This window comes from Notolepis coatsorum, assembly GCF_963971535.1.
Source record: "Notolepis coatsorum genome assembly, chromosome: 17".
Lineage (NCBI taxonomy): Eukaryota > Metazoa > Chordata > Actinopteri > Aulopiformes > Paralepididae > Notolepis > Notolepis coatsorum.
This window is the reverse complement of record NC_140181.1, coordinates 71,122,471-71,142,912: the sequence shown is the minus strand read 5'-3', so window position 1 is coordinate 71,142,912 and position 20,442 is coordinate 71,122,471. Positions and strand designations below refer to the sequence as shown.

At 40.6% G+C, this 20,442-nt stretch overlaps 1 protein-coding gene across 1 annotated transcript; it reads left to right on the top strand.

Moving 5' to 3' along the window:
* The first annotated feature begins 605 nt into the window (after positions 1-605).
* On the top strand, positions 606-15,159 carry slc26a10 (solute carrier family 26 member 10). Its single transcript, XM_084332726.1, has 18 exons — positions 606-1,027; positions 1,788-1,898; positions 2,511-2,668; positions 3,003-3,167; positions 4,143-4,295; positions 4,434-4,516; positions 4,613-4,760; positions 6,015-6,128; positions 6,972-7,049; positions 8,415-8,510; positions 9,598-9,704; positions 10,464-10,533; positions 13,205-13,387; positions 13,495-13,549; positions 13,968-14,059; positions 14,160-14,214; positions 14,638-14,744; positions 14,861-15,159. The coding sequence occupies exons 1-18, from the start codon at positions 763-765 to the stop codon at positions 14,897-14,899; spliced, it is 2,079 nt and encodes a 692-aa protein (XP_084188852.1). The 5' UTR covers positions 606-762; the 3' UTR covers positions 14,900-15,159.
* Positions 15,160-20,442: the final 5,283 nt, after the last annotated feature.

The following is a 20,442-nucleotide window of genomic DNA, read 5'->3' as shown; positions in this document are numbered from 1 at the left end:
GTCTTTGGACAGCGTCCATCACACGGTCCCTCACCAGAGTCAAGGTGTGGTTTGATCAATGATCCCAGCTGTCATGTGTGATTGAGTTTCACCAGGGTCTCATGGGTGGCAGCCGCTTTCCTTATGGCTACACACTTTAAACACTCAGCCGTTACAGACATCCATCCCTCTCGGAAATGAACGCCTGCGACAGTTGCTAATAGATATGGTTTGGGGTTACTCCTCAACTCTGACCAACAATGCTACTTTGATCTACGTGGCCTTTTCACATGGAGCTGTAGGCTACATTGTACCTCCTAGTATGTGCTCTCCAGAGGCAGTCCAAAGGGAGGACCTTTGAACAGTCAAGGACTGTCTGGTACAGGGGAGGGGATGAGAGGTGGGGGAGTGTGTGTGTGAGTGGGATAGAAAGAGAGTGTGGGTGACCACATTGTTTTTCCTGCAGGGAGAAAGCTTTTAGCAGTAGGACCCAGAGGCTTGTTGTAGCCCATCCGTCACCAACAACAAGTTAAACAAGCACACCTTTATGGGGTTCTCTGCCAGACAAGGATGTTAAAAAGCCTCCCAAAGCAGTTGAACTCAATAACAAAAAAGTTCAACTTTGAGCCATGTCATTGTATTGTACAACGACTGACAGGAAAATACACTGGGTCTTGATGTCAGGGCAGAGTCTGCTATATATGGAGTAGCAACTGACAACATCTTTTTTTTTGGGACTCTGAGATTCATTGGACAGCTAACTATCTTACCTGGAGGGACGAGATGAGTGCTTCTGTGGCGGTGTACAGGAATATTTACACGGAGGACAGCTTCAAACAGACGTATGGCACCGAGGATAAGCCAGGTGGAGGTGTGCGACTTCGAGAACGGCTCTCTGGAAGGTGCAGGTGTTCACAAGCGGCGTGTCTTCACCTGTTGAGGGAGCGAGTACCTATTTTCGACTGGCTACCGAGGTATAGGCTGAGGAAATGTATTTTAGGAGATACCGTAGCGGGAGTGACAGTTGGCATTCTCCATATCCCACAAGGTGAGTAGATGCATTATGAGGAGTAAAGTTCAAAATACTGAAATTTAAAGCAGCGAGGGGCATGTTGTTTGTCTGAACTTACTTCTCGCTCGAACCGTTCTTTCCTTTAGTTGAAAACATGTCTCGAGGGCATGACTCGAACAGGAGTTTATGATTGTTCGCGGTGAGCTGATTGGTTGATTGGTACTTTTGACCGCAGTAATGGCAGTTTACGTAGTTAAACATGTGAACCCCGTTTTTCAAGCAACAACCAAAAAATTAAGAAAATAGACAGATAAATAACCAAACCGTTGAAACTCTTAGGAATTAAATGACTGAAATATGAAAACATTGTCTAAAACAAGGCATGGAAATAAAATAACGACTGTCATGAAGATGGATTGTGGTTTAGTGTTTTTCATATAAATACTGGTGAATACTTATTATTATTATTATTATTATTATTATTATTATTATTATTATTATTATTATTATTATTATTATTATTTTTATTATTATTATTATTATTATTATTATTATTATTATTATTATTATTATTATTATTATACATGTTTGTATACTGTATAACATAATTTTAGAAAATGTTGCAATTAACCTCGACCTTGGCAATAATGACAACACACGATATGTAATCTTGAGCTGCATGCGATGAGCATGGGCTATTCAGTCTCGCTGTCACCAAGAGAGATTGCTAATTCAGGACATAGATTAGAACGACATCCTGTTGATTCATATTGTGAATGTGTGTTCCTCAAAACAGGTATGGCTTTTGCGTTACTCACCTCTGTGGCACCAATCTATGGCCTCTACACTTCCTTCTTCCCTGTGGTCCTCTATATGCTATTTGGCACAGGTCGACATGTCTCTACTGGTAAGACACCTCTACAGAACCATGACAACACCATCGTTTTACAGTATCCCATCTATATTAAAGGGGCAATTCACCAAAAAACAATGGTGATTTATTTTGCACATAATCTCACACACATTCAAAAACTCTAAACAGTTTTGCACACATTCATTTAGTTTGACAGTTATTGGGAGTAAATTTGTTTGAATATGGCCACCAGTGATGTCATCAGGGACATTGAATCCTTGTGTTGTGTTAATTACAGCACCGTGACATGATAAGGTATTGCTATTTTTTCATCAACATATCATGGCACTGTAATTAACACAACACAAGGATTCAATGTCCCCGATGACATCACTGATGGCCATATGAATGTGTGTAAAACCGTTTAGAGTTTTTGAATGTGTGTGAGATTATATGCAAAAGGGATAATAGTTTTTTTGGTGAAGTGCCCCTTTAAGACACATGCATAGCTCAAATCCTTCTAATCCACGCGAGGAAACACTGTGTGACGACGTGGTCCTCTCACACCCTGCCGCATGCTTTCTGAACACATGGCCTGAATGCTGATAATCCCCCCCGAGGGTCCCTGTGTCCTCCCCTGATGCTGATGCTTGTCTCACACCTCAGGTACGTTCGCCGTAGTGAGTCTGATGACTGGCTCTGTGGTGGAGCAGCTGGTGCCCACGCCCCTGGAGCTGAACTCCAGCAGTCCTGAAGCCGCAGACTTCGAGGCCCAGAGGATCGGGGTGGCCTCGGCCGTGGCCCTGCTCTCCGGGATCATTATGGTGAGTCAGAGACAACGGCGGTGTCCTGATGAAATGTGACATTTATATTTAACCCTTTCACTACCAAAGGGTTAACCTTCTGTATTGTTGCAGTGAAAGGGTTAACCCTTTGGTAGTGAAAGGGTTAAATATAAATGTCACATTTCATCAGGACACCGCCACATTCCACTGCCACATGACAAAGGGTTAAGCTGTTTTATGTAAATTACATCACCGATAATAATTGGGGCAAACGGTTGCAGACCATTTTTGTCCTCGGTTATTTCCTAGATCATTAGATGCGATTCAGATTCAGTGTGTAGATCATGGACCATAATAATCTTTTGTTCTCCAGCTCTGCATGTTTGGTCTTCAGCTGGGCTTCCTGTCCACGTATTTGTCGGAGCCAATTGTCAAGGCTTTCACCAGCGCCGCCGCCTTCCATGTCACTGTCTCCCAGCTGCAGAGCATGCTGGGACTGAGGCTCCCGCGCCACACCGGAACCTTCTCTCTCTTTAAGGTCAGAGAGGTGATTCACGAGGAGAGCTTGATGGTTTAATCTGGGTTTTTCCACAGTTATGGGGGCCCCCTTAATATTAAAATGTGGTCCCTAGAAAAACTCCTGAATCAAACTGAAATGACAGGAACAATATCTGATCTGTTATTTTGAAGTGAAGAACTACAGAGTAATATCATGGACCAGTAACTTGGTTTCTTTAGCTCTAGGGAATTCTGCCATACAGTAAGGATGTGAAAGATGCACAATTTCCATGCATTTTAAATGTTGGAGTCACAGGGATTTTACAACTTCAATATGGGGCCCTTGGCGCATTACAATGTTTAGACATTGAGTAAAGTGTGTTAATAATAATAATAATAATACACTTTAGTTGTATAGCACCTTTCATACAAGAATTGCAGCTCAAAGTGCTTCACAGCAGTAAAAAAGACAAAATTGACAGATCAAGAGCAATGCATAAAGTGCTGACATAAAATAAGCATACAATTAGCATACAATAGATAGCAGCTAAATAAACAAAGGTAAGGCATAGAACATTAAATCACATAGTTATTCATATTAGGATCTAACATCTTAATAGGCCTCTTTGTTTACGGTTTGATTATCACTAATACACATAATTAGGTACATTATAGAACAATTACAGTTCTGAATTACTTTACGGAACAGTTCTGAATTACTTTACAGAACAACAGCAATAAGTATGTCTACTTACAAGTTGTATTAATTTTTAGGCACAATAAATAATAAGAAAGCCCAGAGCAGTACTATGCTCTTAATACTTTGAGTTTCATTACAAAGTTCACACGGCAGGAAATATATTCCATCAACTCAATGGTGTCTGTCAGTTCTATGGTCATTTAAAAATAGACAGTAATAAAAGAGTAAAATAGAGAGTTGGAGAGGATTTGTCTAGCAGAGTTGTAACTATTTGTCCACTTGTGTTGCCTACTAACCAGTATTTGTGTGTTCCAGACGCTAGCATCAGTGATAGAGAACTTGCCTCACACCAACATGGCTGAGCTACTAATTTCCCTGCTGTGTCTGACCATCCTGGTGCCAGTTAAGGAGATCAACATGCGCTTCAAGAAGCGCCTACGTACTCCTATCCCTGTGGAGATCCTCACGGTCAGTCTGTCAGTCAGTCAATCAGTCATCTACACATTACTATTGCTATTCAAATATTGTTAGTGTGATAGATGTTGCATTGATATTCAATATTATCACAATAATTGTGACCACATGGTGTCCTTATTTCCTACTCAGGTGATCATAGCGACAGGAGTGGCCTACGCCTCCTCCCTGAACTCTACTTACGATGTTCAGATAGTGGGCCACATTCCAGCAGGGTAAGTCTCTATTGATGTGATGATTTTTAAAAGACTGCTGGTCCCGTGAGACTTTTCAGTGGCTTGACTATGATTAATTCATTCTCTTGTCCGCAGCTTCCCAAGTCCACGCCTGCCTGCACTGCACACCTTCCCTGACATTGCTGGAGACACAGTAGCCATAACATTTGTTGGTTATGCCGTGTCCGTTTCCCTGGCGATGATCTATGCTGATAAACATGGATATTCCATACATCCCAACCAGGTATGGTCCTTCAATGATACAAAATGTCTTATATGATGTCATTTTTGTATAACTGGTAAAACTGGTGATTGTTTTCACTACTGGTAGCCTATATCTTCATTGGAGTTCCTTAGCTAGTTCCTTAGACGGATTGCGGATTGACCCAAATAAATAATTTCTCTATTTGCAATAAGTGTTTCATTCCAAAATGCTAAATGTTTCATTCTATTTGTTAAAACAAATTGTTTGGAGTAGTCCCTCTAAAATGTCACAATTTTCAAATAGCTTACAAACTTAAGATAGCTTACACACTTAAGATTGCTTACAAATAGAGAAGTCAAGTCAAGTCAAGAGATTTATTTGTCACAGCATACAAGTATACAATGAAATGCGGGTGGTCTTGCCCGCAACGATGTGCAAATAACATATAATAGAATCAACATTGTGCAATAAACAAGTAACAATACTTCATAGTGAGCTTTGCGTTCATATACAAAGATTATTTTCTGAATGTCAGTGGTGAATAATACACACTTCAGGAGCCATATAATGTTAGAGGTATTTTTTTTTTTGATTTTTTTTTAGCGTTTATCGCTTTATTCTACTGGGCTGTCCAGTAGAGAGAGAGAGAGAGAGAGAGAGGTGAAACGGGAGACAGAGTGGGGGGAAGACATTCGACAAATAACGACGGGTTCAGGAATCGAACCTGGGTCGGCCGTGCCGCGACTCAGCGCGTTATGTGGTTCACCACTGGGGCGCCCCAATGTTAGAGGTTTAACCGAGTAAGTTAATTAAATATTGTAAGATTTCATACCAAAGTGAAATAGAACAGTCTAACGTGGGAAAGTCTTGTTTCAAGTTCAAGTTTTGTTTTATTTGTCACATATAATGTACATTACAGTGAAATGCTTGGTTCTGTATGAGCCCCCTGAGATTGTGCTTCATACAGTAAAAAGAATAAGGCCAAACACTATACAAAATATATAATACAAACAACATTTGTAAAAAAAAATATAAAAAATAAAAAGTACAAAGTGAAGTACAAAATGCAAACAATAAAGTACAAATGCAAGCTTTTTAAAATGCAAAAATACAAGAATGAGGTAGGGATGTCATGCACATCTTTTTGTAATAAATAGATAAAAGTATGGTGTAGTGTTGAAAGTGTTTAAAGTGTCCAAAGTGAATGTTAAGGTGAGTGTTAGGGTGGGTGTTTAAAGTGAGTTAAAGTGAGTGAGTCTTGAAGCTCACACTGTGTTTGTGTTTGGACTGCAGGAGCTGTTGGCTCACGGTGTCTCCAACACTGTGTCCTCTCTGTTCACCTGCTTCCCCAGCTCAGCCACTCTGGCCACCACTAACATCCTGGAGAGTTCTGGAGGATTCACACAGGTACTGTAACTCTCTGCAGTGTTTACAACCGTAGGCTACCAAACTACAAGCTACTTCACAATGAAGAAGTTAAGCTACTCTGAAGAAAAAGGTGTTTATCAAACTGACACTATATGTAGTTCACAGTGGGTGCATTTGATTAATTGACCAGGGCATGCCAATCTTCACTGCCTCTGCGGGGTGGAGACAAAGTGGACAGAGAGCAGTTTTTTAAGTGGAATCAGGAAAATTTTAACTTTTTATGGAAACATGTAGTTTGTAATTAACTATCTTAACTGCATGATCAAAAGTAATTAACTCCCTTAATTAAATCACTACTCCGCAACACTGCTCGTTAGTTACTCCTGCAGATGCAGTGCATGGGGATATTATAATCCCTTGTGTGTGTGTGTGTGTGTGTGTGTGTGTGTGTGTGTGTGTGTGTGTGTTTTTGTACTGTATGTGTGTGTTGATGTAGTCAACGTGTGCTATAGTGTTGCATCTCTCTCTCTAGTTATGCTTATGCTATTTATACTATTCAGTATAACTACCTTATAGTACACACATGTACATAGTACCACCAGGAGTGATATGTCTGTATATTGTTTGTCTTGCTGCCTCTATGTAGTGTATGTGAGAAAATATCCTGTTGTCATTGCACCATGTGTCACACTAAGGATCTTTGGACAAACTCCTATATATTTATTGTATTTGGCAAATGCAGTGTTTCTGATGTGCGAACTGCCTTGAACGTGATCCATGCAGGAATTCAGTTATTATACGTATATTGGCTCAAGTGTACAGGTCACAATGAAGCTGTTTGTTCACATACAGTAAGGTCTGTGTTTCTCTGTGTTCCTACAGCTTTCTGGCCTGTTTACCAGCCTGGTGGTCCTGATTGTCCTGCTTCTAATAGGACCTCTGTTCTACTTCCTACCAAAGGTGTGTGTGTGTGTGTGTGTGTGTGTGTGTGTGTGTGTGTGTGTGTGTGTGTGTGTGTGTGTGTGTGTGTGTGTGTGTGTGTGTGTGTGTGTGTGTGTGTGTGTGTGTGTGTGTGTGTGTGTGTGTGTGTGTGTGTGTGTGTGTGTGTGTGTGTGTGTGTGTGTGTGTGTGTGTGTGTGTGTGTGTGTGTGTGTGTGTGTGTGTGTGTGTGTGTGTGTGTGTGTGTGTGTGTGTGTGTGTGTGTGTGTGTGTGTGTGTGTGTGTGTGTGTGTGTGTGTGTGTGTGTGTGTGTGTGTGTGTGTGTGTGTGTGTGTGTGTGTGTGTGTGTGTGAGGCACAGACAGAGATACTTTTAATGTTCTGTAATGAAACATCTCGTTTATGCAGATACACAATACTTCAAATCATAAATCATCTCTATAAATAGAATCACCTACTCTCATACCCACCATCCACACCACACCCTCATATGCACAAACAACTACAACTGCCCTACACTGTAATCATAATAATCATAACTACTCACCTCATACTATAGTCTACCCATATTCTCTGTATGATAACATGTACGACAGTGCTGTATATACCCATATTTATATTTACATTTATATATATATCCATATTTGTCTGGATAAACCTGCATATAATCCCTCTATATACTTACTTATACATCTGCATATAACCCTTAGCTCCCTATGATAGCATGTACAAATGCTGTATATACCATATATATATATATATATATATATATATATATATATATATATTTATTCTCACCACATATATATCTATCCACACCTGCCTGTATTTACCTGCACATAGTCATTTTACATATCTGTAGATACTTGATCTATATCTGTACATATCCTACTCTTACTAGTTACGCTGCAGGCCAGTATGACTACTATTTACTACTAATACTTTACACCTGTATCACTGTACATATTATACTACAACTCTGTACATACATCTGATTAGTACTACACTCAGTAGTACTAATTTGTATATTTTGTACCCAGCTTAATCACCTGTACATTGTTACACTTTCCTACATTTGCATTCTGGTTGGATGCCAAACTTCATTTCGTTGTACTGCACTTGTGCTGTATAATGACAATACATTTTAATCTAATCTAATCTAATCTGCACATGCACACGCACACGCACACGCACACACACACACACACACACACACACACACACACACACACACACACACACACACACACACACACACACACACGCACACAAAACAGACAGTGGCAACACCAGCAATCCACACAAACACACCTGATATTCACATGAATAGTCTGATCAAAGAGAGAGAGAACTTTACTGACCATCCTCTCCCTCCCTCTCCTCCCAGGCAGTGCTGGCCTGCATCAATGTGACCAGTCTACGACAGATGTTCCTGCAGTTCCATGACCTGCCTGACCTGTGGAGAATCAGCAAGATCGATTTTGTAAGACTATTGTTTGATACAGCAATAATACACCATAGTAGATTCAGATTCAGATTTTTTATTGTCATAGTTTTTTTTATTCAGAAAAACGTGAGATGCTTGTTTTTCCCGGCTCCTCAACCATAGTAGATTTGTAAACATAAGACACAACGTATATTCTATTTATACAAACTATAACTATAAACTATAAGTAAACTAAATAAACTATAAACAGGTCTCCCTTGCAAAAGAGATCTTGTATCTCAATGGGACTTCCTGGTTAAATAAAGGTTAAAAAAAAAATACAAACTAACTATAAGCTATAACTATAAACTATAAACTAAACATAATACACAACGACAACGTATATTCTATCTATACAAACTATAACTATAAACTATAAATTATTATTATTATTTTTAAAGGTAATAGGGTTATTATAAATAAATATAAAACTGTACTGTATGTATCATTATATTCAGAAGGACTTTTTTCAAGAACGATACGTATTTCAAGATATCCGCTTCGGTACAGAAAAATCACATGTCAGATGATTCGGACTGCATAGTAATGAGAAGTATAAAGGCGACAATATGTTTTCTGCAGAAACAAACGTTTGCAGGTGCGGTGCGTATGAATGACATGAGAGAAAACAAAGTGCCGCAATGGGCCGAACAAATGGGCCGCCAGTATGCACCGGCTTGCTTGCCGAAATAGTACAATTCTCCACCACAGTCTGCACCGGCTTGCTTGCCAAAATAGTAAAATTCTCTGCATATCAGCTCCCAGTGTGTGATCAACTATGATCAGCGTGGTTCTATTTCAGGCTTTTGTTTTCAGTATACTGCTGCCTTAATACACAATACATAAAAAACAAAACTCCCTTTGGGGTCAGGGTTCAGGGTCAGCCATTTGCAGTGACTCTGATTATGTGTCTTGCTCAAGCACACTTCAACGTGGATGGGCACACTGTTACACAGGGGTTTTGAACCTGTGACCTTCCGGTTATGGGACGGCCCACCACGCTGCCTTCCCGTTTGTCACATTTGACTGACATACTTTCAGTTTTGACATAACCATGAGTGGTTGTGGCTGTGTCTTCGTACAGGTTGTGTGGGTGATAACCTGGCTGTCTGTAGTGGTACTCAACGTGGACCTTGGTCTGGCCATCGGGGTGGTCTTCTCCATGATGACCGTCATATGCCGTACACAGAGGTATGTGTTCCACTCACTCACTTAAAAATAGTGTGGGCATTTATTTATTTTATTTGCACACAAATGTAGATTTATATAGAAGGTAGAAAATACAGTTAGTGGAAATTAAACCCTAACCCTAACAACAACAACAACAACAACAGATGGTTTATGCAACCAACCTCCCATATAGAGAACATTTGCTATCAAAGGATAGATAGACACATTTGGGAGGGGGGTCATTAATTGTGGATCATCAAGATAAAACTATAATGAGTAAGAAAGAGAATAAGAGAAAACAAATCCAATTGACTCAAGTGGAAGTTATCTACTCTAGATCATCCTAAGTATTGGTCTGTTCAATACTTTGACTGAATTACTGTAATGCAATTATAATAATGTAATGCAATAATGCAAACCAGCTATTCCCCTGTTGGCAGCAAGGTGTGGCAGAACTGAATGTGAGAACAAACTATTGTGAATAGTTAGAAGAGTTAGATTTGTGTGATGATGTGGATCAGGCTCATTATGCTCGGTAATAGGGATGATAAAACCCTGGAGGCAGCCATATAAATAGCCTATCTTACTCTATACAAAGATATTGTGAATTACCTGTGCTTATTTCTACTCTCTTGGTCATGGACTTATGAACTCACGATCCCTGTGACTATAGAGACTATAAGGCAGTCTCTACCACAGTATACACAGTGTACATATTGACTAAATCATCAATATTGATTACCTCCATTTACACCCTAACAATGACTGATGGTCCTGCAGGGCGGGGTGTTCGGTGCTGGGCCGGGCCAGTAACACTGAGATCTACAGGCCTCTGGAGAACCATAGCAAGGTGAGAGGCAATATCTCTTGGATATGTGTGGCTGTCTATAGTGTGGTAGTGAAAGGGTTAACCTTCTGTAGTGTGGTAGTGAAAGGGTTAACCCATTTGTCGTGTGGCAGTGAAAGGATTAACCTTCTGTATTGTCACGGTGAAAGGGTTAACCCTTTGGTAGTGTGGTAGTGAAAGGGTTAATCGGTTTCTCTCCGCTCACACGCGCATGCGAAGAGAGAAATATTATCTTGAACACTTTCTTGTCTGGCCTCTCATTACGTTTTGTTGAAAATAATTCGACTGGAATAATTAGAGGTTAATTTTGGCTCATTGTCAACACTGATTTGCACACTGGTGACTTTCTCATGGCTCTGTTGTCCAGACTCCTGTCTATCTTAGTTGTATTCCTGATGACATTAAAATAACTGCTACCTTGAGTGGCATGGTAGCAAAAAAAAGAAGAAGAAGGGAATGAATATATGAAACATGATGACTTTGTTTCCCTGCCGACCTGCCTCTCTATCCATCAGATCTCACTTTGTCTTCCCTCTGTCACCAGAAGTAAGCAGCTAACTGTGTGAACTGCAGAAGAATAGTCCCCATAAAGACACAATGATAGTAGTACAGTCGTTTTTGACACATTTACTGTGCTTCATTGCTTCTCTTTTGCAAGGATGTATTATGTCTGTCAAGCGTGTGTCTCTGCACAAGTGACCTTTGATCACATTATGAAGTGAATGGGAGAGACTGGAGTCTGGAACTGGTACAGTGTATGTCTATGTGAGGCTCACTGCTGCCTTGTTTGACTTGGGCAAATCATTGTCGCATCGAGCATAAAGCTAAATTATATCCGCGGAATCCACAAAGAGATAAACATAAAGTCATTAAATGGTAAATGGACTGCATTTATATAGCGCTTTTATCCAAAACGCTTTACAATTTATGCCTCACATTCACTCACACACTCACACACCGATGGTGGAGGCAACCACGCAAGGTGCTGGGAGGAGCGGGAATCAAACCAGTAACCTTCCAATTACCAGACGACCGCTCTACCTCCTGAGCCACTGTCGCTCCACATTATCTTTTTTTTTTATCAATTTGTTCTCCCATTTTCTATATTTTCTCCCATCCCAATTTTGTATCATCTAATTCAACCCTCCCCTGTCACGAACGCTGTTTCTTGCCTCCCACAAGCCGGCTGCAATGTGGACTAAGTCATACATAGCACAAGTCCCCTCCGGTACTTGAGGTAACAGCAGTCGCATCTTTTCACCTGCGCAGCTCGATCTCTCAGTGGCGAGGAGTAACACGTGGGAGGCTCACACTGCCCCCGACACTTCCTGATTCTACTGCGCAGGCGCACCAACCGACCTGTAGGAGTCGCTGTCCACAACGCCCGATCCCCACCCATCAGTTTCCCACCCCCTAATACGGCCAATGTGTATTAGTACGGACGACCAGCTAAACTGAAAGCAAATGTGGAGCGCTGGGCTCGAACAGGCAAGCCCAGCGTCTCCAGATTTTGTGGCGAGCGCCTTGCCCACTACGCCACGTAGCCGCCCACGCTCCACATTATCTTATCGTTCAGAGCCGAGTTAGAATCAGAAGATAGCGGGCGTGTCTTAGAATAACATTGAAGTTATTAACTTTTTTGGATGTCGTATATGGAGATTTCTACTGCCCGGGTGGTGGGGATTGGGCAATCCAATATTGAATTGTGGATCTCGGCGGGTGAGAGAGTGGAGGCTATGTTTTAGCGGCGAAGCGGAGTCGGGGTGCTGATCCTGTGGGGTTCGGGGCTCCTGGGGTGGAGGGGGAGGAATAATTTTTTTGTGGTGTCTGTGGTAATACAATTTTATGGTTGTCTGTGGTCAGTGTCGGAGGGGTGCTACGTATAGTTGTATGGTCGCGGGGGGATGGGGGGTCAAGGGGGGGGGTCCCCCCTTTTCGTAGATATCTTTTTAAATCAGTTGTGCAAGTACATTTTGGTGAGTTTTTCTATATACAGTTCACTTATGACAAGTCATAATGCCGTACGAGTCTCGGAACGTGCGTACTGCGTAGTGTGTGTGTGAGAGAGAGAGAGAGAGAGAGAGAGAGAGAGAGAGAGAGAGAGAGAGAGAGAGAGAGAGAGAGAGAGAGAGATTGCGCTATTTATTATCTACAATGTATAAAACAACAGCCTAGAGGCTTTTAAATACAGACAGACAGACAGACAGATATTTCACAGACACCAAGCAATGCTGTTGCATTTCATGGCAATCTCACACAGACCATCGTTCACAGTTTCACACCAAACTTTAAGGGGAGGGGTGCTATGTAGCCTATTTGAGCATGCCTGAAGACTGGGCTGTTGTTATGCAAAGATGGCTGTGGTCGGTAGTACTTAGCCGGGTGCTCACATGGCTACTTGACTTTGCATTTCAATGGTTCAGAGACGGACAAGCAGCCGTTTTCCGTGTGGTCCTATCACGTCCCGTCACCGTTTATTATCGTGCAGGGGACTAACTGCATTCTGAAAACATGCAGGGGACATGTCCCATGTGTCTCCCCCCATAGTTACGCCCCTGATTGTGTTGTCTTGTTTCATGTAAAAGAAAAAGAAATTAAAAAAATTAAGAAATGTAAAAAATTTGATCACAAAAAAATAATAACATTGAAGTGATGTCGTCACCGCTCCCCTCAGTGCTACGAGGTGCCCGGGGTTAAGATCGTCACCTACAACGGACCCATCTACTATGGCAACCGCAGCTTCTTCCGAGAGGAGATGAGCGGCCTGCTGGGCCTGACACCTGAGAGGATCCGCAGCCGAGAGAAGGCCAGGAAGGCCCTGGAGAGGAGGGAGCGGGAGAGCGCTGTCAACACCGTGGTAAGACGACGTCTGGACTGAGTGTCGTCTACACAGCATGAAACATGCATGATATTGCGGAACCAAATCTAATCCGATTTCTGTCTTATTCTCCAATCGTTCTGTAGGATAGGGGCGTCGCAAACTCATCGTTCTCATCGGAGAGTGAATTCTTTAAATCTGGTAAGCATTGAAGGCGTTTAGGAATGTTATTTCACAAGATTCTAGATATTGGGGGAAATATAGGTATACTATTCTTCTATAAATGTATGTTAAATGGTAATTATAAATACCTGCTTGTTCCAAAGAGGTGATAAACATCTGTGTGATTTCTTTAAGTAATTGGCCTGATGATTGAAAGCCAAACCACAGGATTGGAGAGATTTGGATAGATTGCATGTGCCAACTAAACCTGAGGTTTTGACATAGGCATGCATGTTTCAACAGCGGTGAATCAGTACGTCCGTTTATCAGTTAGGGACATTCGCTACTGTAGGCTGGCGCTCTGGGTCCGGCAATAATAAACACATCAAATTGCACATAAGATTTCCTTCAAAAAATAATTTTTACACATTGCTCTATTTTGACTTTGTCCATTCAGAAACAAATTCAGAGAACGAGGTCCAGGCCGTGTTAATGGATTGCAGCAGTGTGATATTTGTTGATGTGGCTGGAGCCAGACTCTTTATACAAGTGAGTCTACTAAAGCATGACAGCGTGGCAGCCTTTCCCTTGGTAAATGCACTGTCAGTAATTGTTTTACTGTTTTCGTTTGGGTTTTGTTTTTTTGCAGATGTGTATTGAATGCCAGAAAGTTGGGGTTTGCATATACTTGGCAAATTGCAACGGTGAGTTAAAATATTTCTGGTATTCTGTAGGAACTTTGTAACTCCAATGTTGGTGTTTTATGTGAATGAAAAGTCTCATGGAACCCATTGAACAGATACTATATCTCTGTTAATGATTTTGATTATGTGCTTGTTGGTTATACCCAGGGGTGCAGTCGTAATATGGGCGGAGGCCAAACGGTATCCTATTATTATGCAAAGTCTAGGCACTTATCACCTAGACTTTGCATAATAATAGGATGCGTGCACTTCGAAGCCCAAACGCCGTTTGACCGCGGTTGCCCAGCACTGCACCACTGGTTATACCTTCATGGTGACAATTCATCGAGGAGATTTTTCATATTTAGGAAATACTTCATACTCATACTATGTGAAAGATAGTAGTTTGGTGTATATATACTGACCAAATGTGTGCATCCTCAGAGAGCGTTCTGAAGATCTTCACATCCAGCGGTCTGATGAACTACATGAACCCACAACATATCTTTGTAACTGTGCACGATGCTGTGGTTTACATTCAACAACAGAAGGTAAGGTTACAGAGGAACAAAACGACACTCTTCCAGTGTCGACTACAAATAGCTTTGACAATTCAAATGACTTCTGTGGTTATATAACCAGAATGATATTGTTTTATCCGCCACAGGAGAAACCTCCAGAAAACAACACAACAGTTTGGGTGTGAAATGGAATGTCCGTGATGGACCACCCTGACTAATACCCGGGAATGAAGGAGGCATTATGACTTATCAGGTGAACACCAGGACTCCCGAGTCTAGATCGGTTCTTCAATGTTTAGTCCTGATCTGAGGCCAGTTTTCTTTCAGACTGTACTGTATGCCAGTGTTTCAAAGATGCAGTAGCCTGATGTAGCACTATGTTATGAAAAGGCACATTATTACAGTGTTACCATATTTCTCTGGGTAAGACTGTGGGAATATTGCAGATGTATTAAGTGTGCATGTTTTTTTTAGTGCACACAACAGACAATAATGCCACTGGTCTGGCACCCAGAAACAGGGGCGTAGCTGGGGGGGGGGGGGTAGTTTAGGATGATTCCAAGGGCCCAGCACTGGGGGGGGGGGCCCAAAAAAAATTATTGATGCTCTCATTGATACTATGTTTGTTTCTGAAGTGTGTGTGTGTGTGTGTGTGTGTGTGTGTGTGTGTGTGTGTGTGTGTGTGTGTGTGTGTGTGTGTGTGTGTGTGTGTGTGTGTGTGTGTGTGTGTGTGTGTGAGATATATATAGAGAGAGGGGGGGCTTTGGTAGACTATTGCATTGGTCCATTCATTGAAGATGAACGCAATGCGACATCCTTTACTAGGCTCACCCACCAACAGTGCAGGTGCTGAACTGCTGATCCGAATGTATAGGTAAAAACCATATTATGCGTTTTCATCAATAAAAAAATGGCCCAAAAAAATTCCGCTCACGCACTTACGCGCGCTCGCATTCACTGGGGGCCTACAAATACATTCTTTCATGGGGCCCAGAATCTGGAGCTACACCCCTGCCCAGAAATGTAAGTAAAGTTCCAGTATGACAAACACAACACTCTCCATTACCCATATTATATGCTTGACTGTTTCAGGTGTGAATTTATTATTATTATTATTATTATTATTATTTTTATCATGTTTAATCTTAATCCTATACTGGAATTATGGGTTGTTTTCACATGTGTTCCATTAGTTCTATGGAATGCTCACTAGGAAGGACAAAGAATGGCCAATGATTATGGCTGTAGCGGGTATGACATTGTATTATGGGTATTATGCCTCTAAACTCTAAATAGTTGTGATCGCACACCTGAAAGAGTTAAGAGAGACAATTGTAGTAAAATCGTTTTTTTGTGTCTGTGTGTGTGCGCATGTGCGTATGTGTCTCTCTCCATATTTTTATACATATTGTTCCATTTTAATGCAGGAAAATGTATGCTAATGGTATTTTTATTTTATTTTTAACAACTCAAATTGCAATACAAAGATAAAGATTATGAATGAAATGCACTAAACTTTTAATTTTTTTTAAGCAAGGTTACATATATTTATATAATCTGAAATATGTTCTTGTTTTGATTATGTATATTAACTGTATAAACATTATCATGTATTGCATTTAAATTGTTGTTAATCTTTACTACAATATAAAATAAAAAAAATGTGGATGAGTTTTGGATTTTTTGGTGTCTATGTCAACCAGCATTTTTTTTTTATACAATAAACATACGTTCAAAAGCTGCAATTGTAGTGTCTGTTTCTGCAAAAAAAAAAAAAAAAAAAATCCCCTATTGAATTCTCAATAATACTCAAGTACACCCAAATACACTGGTTCATATATTTGTTTTATAATTTTCGGGGATTACCAATCTGATTGGAAGTGGAATGTGAAGCATGCTCCTCTGATTTGTAGGAGAAGAACAGGCTTTGTGCCTGGTTCTGTACTGTAGACCAGTGTGTGAGTATAGAGATGGCCTATACATAGCATGCAGATTGACTGAATCTCTAAAGAAAATAATAAAAATTCAGCTGATGGACAACAAAGTATGTGTACCACAGATAGGCTTTACTGTTACTGATCAGTTCTATGGCTGCAATGTTTTAATTCTATAGTTCAGGTGTGAAATATAACACTGCCTGGTGTGATTAGAATTTTGAGAAAAAATGTTCAGTCACAAAACAATGGTTACTGTTACATTGAAAGGGGTAGAATTCTAAGATTTTAGTTTTTTAGGGGTAAAAATCGAAAAAAGGGTTCATTTAATTAAACGATAAGCAGTAGAGTAAACAAATCAAGATTTCAAAATAATAATTGTTGCTAGTGTATATGGTAGGTGCAGTAAAAAACATACGTCAGTTTTTCTTTTTCTTCATCTTTCGCTGGAGTTGAATCCCAGTAGTTGCGTTCAATGTTTTCACCCGCCACTATACTGCCCTCTGGTGGCTCTAAATCAAGGTTCTGTTACCAGTGCATGGTGTACCGTAATCACGTTACCTTGACCTGATATAAAACTATGTGGTTCGAGTTCAAAAACAGGGCAAAAAAGCACTAACTAATTACTTGCTCGCTTGATGTTGGATAGCCAAGTTATTAATTTTTTCCAGTGCATATTTCAAAGAGGCCTCTCTAGACACTGTACCCTCTGGGTTTTCTCTTTAAAGCTCAAGGAGTATCTCACTAATTGGCAGGAAGTAGTCCACTTCAATTAGAACATGGTACACACGGCTCTGGCCAAATGTTTACTAAGCTAGATACCTCCAACAGACCTACATGCACACACACAGACATATGCATACATGCACACGCATACACGGTCAAAAAAGGTCCCAAACTCCTCCAGGAAAATCAGGAGAGGCTTTAATCTGTCAAATGGTTACAGATGAGGTTGTAAAAACGAGATATTAAAGTATAATGTACACTATAATGCATGTACTAGGAATACAATTACAGTCCACAAGACAACCACCACACACTTGGTTGTTGAAATGCTGTGACCAGAAAATCAGTGACGCAAAGGAAATTATATTTATGTTAGCACACAGTAGATGTGCATTCCCACTTTATGGATACATTGAACCAATCTGTACACGAGAGTGATAATATATAAATGCAGTCCATAACAAGAGTAATAAGATAAATGGCAAAACAACGGATGATTCTACATAGTAATGCTATGCTAATAAAAACAGCAAGACACAAATCATCATCACAAATGAAAAGGTTATGAAATGGTTACACTGTAAAATATGTAAACTTGATTGCATTCTAATAAGATTTCCACCAAAAAATAAACACTTCAATTTATTCTACTTTTAAATAAACAAAATGCAACAGGCAAACATGTTTGCCATTGATTGTGGTCATACAGCATTTGTGACACAAGCGTGTGTTGAAAGAGAGCAGACCTCAGCTGTTGGCATCAGTAACCGTGTCTGGTGTTTGGTTTCCATCTTGTGGTCAAACTGTAACATGTCAGTCTCTATAACGTGAAGCCTGGTGCAGAATCCTGAGTAAAATGTTATTATACACAATAATATTAATAACAAGCCCAAACGATGACAACAACCACCTGCTAATTATAAAAGTAAAGTAAAAAGGTATTCAGGTTTGTGTTCTTCATTGTGTGTTCATAGTCTTGTACACATTTATATGATGAATTGAAAATGGGGGACCCTGATGGAAACAAGACGAAAGTCTTTCTCAGGTCTGCATCCTCTTAACAATTGTATGTATTGAGCTGTACTGTACTGTACCCATTCTGCAATCTGTTAATAAACTTTTCAATCAATCAATCAATCAATCACACACACACACACACACAGACACACACACACACAAATAAACACTAAAGCAACCGATTTCCATTCCTTTAGTGCTAATAATGTTTTTTGAGGTGACCAGAGGGTGAGACCAGGGTTTCAGGAGGTGTCATCTTCCCTATAGTAGCAGAAAGCAGCTGTTAGTCTATAGAATAATCTCCCATTACATATCATACAACGATAAAATAGAACATGGTTCATACCTGTGGAGCTCCGCTTTTAATTGCCACCAGGCAGGTAGTAGAAGATGGACTGTCTGTCTGTCTGTCCCTCCGTCCCACAAGGCAAGGAGTTAGAAGATGGTCACCATGGAAGCTACACCAGACGGAATTGGAAAGAAGCAATAACGGAAGAGAAAGAGAAAGCGGAAAACACAATTCTCATTCTCCAACAAAAAACTTGCTCGTAGGGCCATTTAAGACATCTTAGATTTTGGGATTCCCCAACTGTGTTAAATATCTGTGTTTTATTGATTAATTCAGGTTCGGTCATTTACCCAGGCCAGTTTCGAATTGCAGCCACCCGTAGGTGCTCTTTGAGAGCGGTTTTGAAGGAGGGTAGGGATTCACATTATTTTACGGCTGTGGGTAGGGCGTTCCACATTGTTGTGGCATAATTGCGAAACGTGTTTAGTCCCTTGTTTGAGCCGAATCTGGGTTGAACATGATTTGTGGAACTCCCTCTGGTGTTGTGGTCGTGGTATTCACTGACCTTTGGGAAGTATTTCGACATGTACATACATGGGTACCTTAGTGGTGTAGTCAGTGTATCTTGTAGACCAGGCCCATTGCAAGTTGCTGTACTCTCGTCTTCTCTAAGCCATCCTAGGTTGTCAAAATGGGCAGGGGTGAGGTGGGTTTTAGGAGTAATGTCAAGCAGTAGTCTGACCAGTTTTGTTTGTGATGTTTGTAATCTTGTTTTTAGTGCCTTTGAGGTGCTTTGGTACCATGAGGTGCAAGCATAGTCGTAGTAGTACCCTTGAATGAGTGCTCCTGTTAGAGTGAATGAATGAATGAATGAAAACTTTATTTAACAGATTGCAGAATGGGTACAATACAGTACGGCTCAATACATACAATTGTTAAGGGGATGCAGACCTGAGAAAGACGTTTGTCTTGTTTCCATCAGGGTCCCCCATTTTCAATTCATATGGACATATATGACATACATGACATACAGATAGTCAGTACTGCTACATCTATACATTTATGACATACCAGATTTGCAAATACAGTACTGTTTGTGATACAGAAGGAGTCAAGAAAAGGGAGTATATACATTTGACGTAGAAACTGTACATTGGAGGTTGGGTGGGGGGGGTTGGGTACATTGGGATATTGACAACCATACTGGGTAATTTACATTGGAGGTGGTTGGGGGGGGGGGGGGCGGGGGGCACACTGTATAAACAAGTAACACTGTACATTGTAGTCTTCAGGAGTCTTCAGGGTATTCTTGTTTACCAGAGAGGAGATCCGGTAAAAAGCCCAATAAAAAGAGTAAAAGACCTGTCTGTCTTGGCTATGAAAAAAAAAGGTTCATGAGATACAAAAGGAATCTTAAGTGTAGGGGCAGGGCTTACACATGGGGGCGTGGCTATCTGTTGTCCACAACACATCCACTACTTTTGAAAGATTTACTAAGCTGTTTTGTGTGGCATGTTTACATGTTATTCTCACATATTCACATAATTTGATTGCCTATATTTATGTCTTCTACTATTACAATGCCCATACCTGAGTGTACCCCCCCCCCCCCCCCTTGCTGCTATGATGCTTGGATTTTCCCCAAGGGGATCAACTAAGGAATATCTTATCTTATCTTACATGACTCCAGCTTGCATTCACTTCCTGTCTAACTCAGTATCTGACCACATATTTTACAGAATATGCACTTTGTCCTAAAACA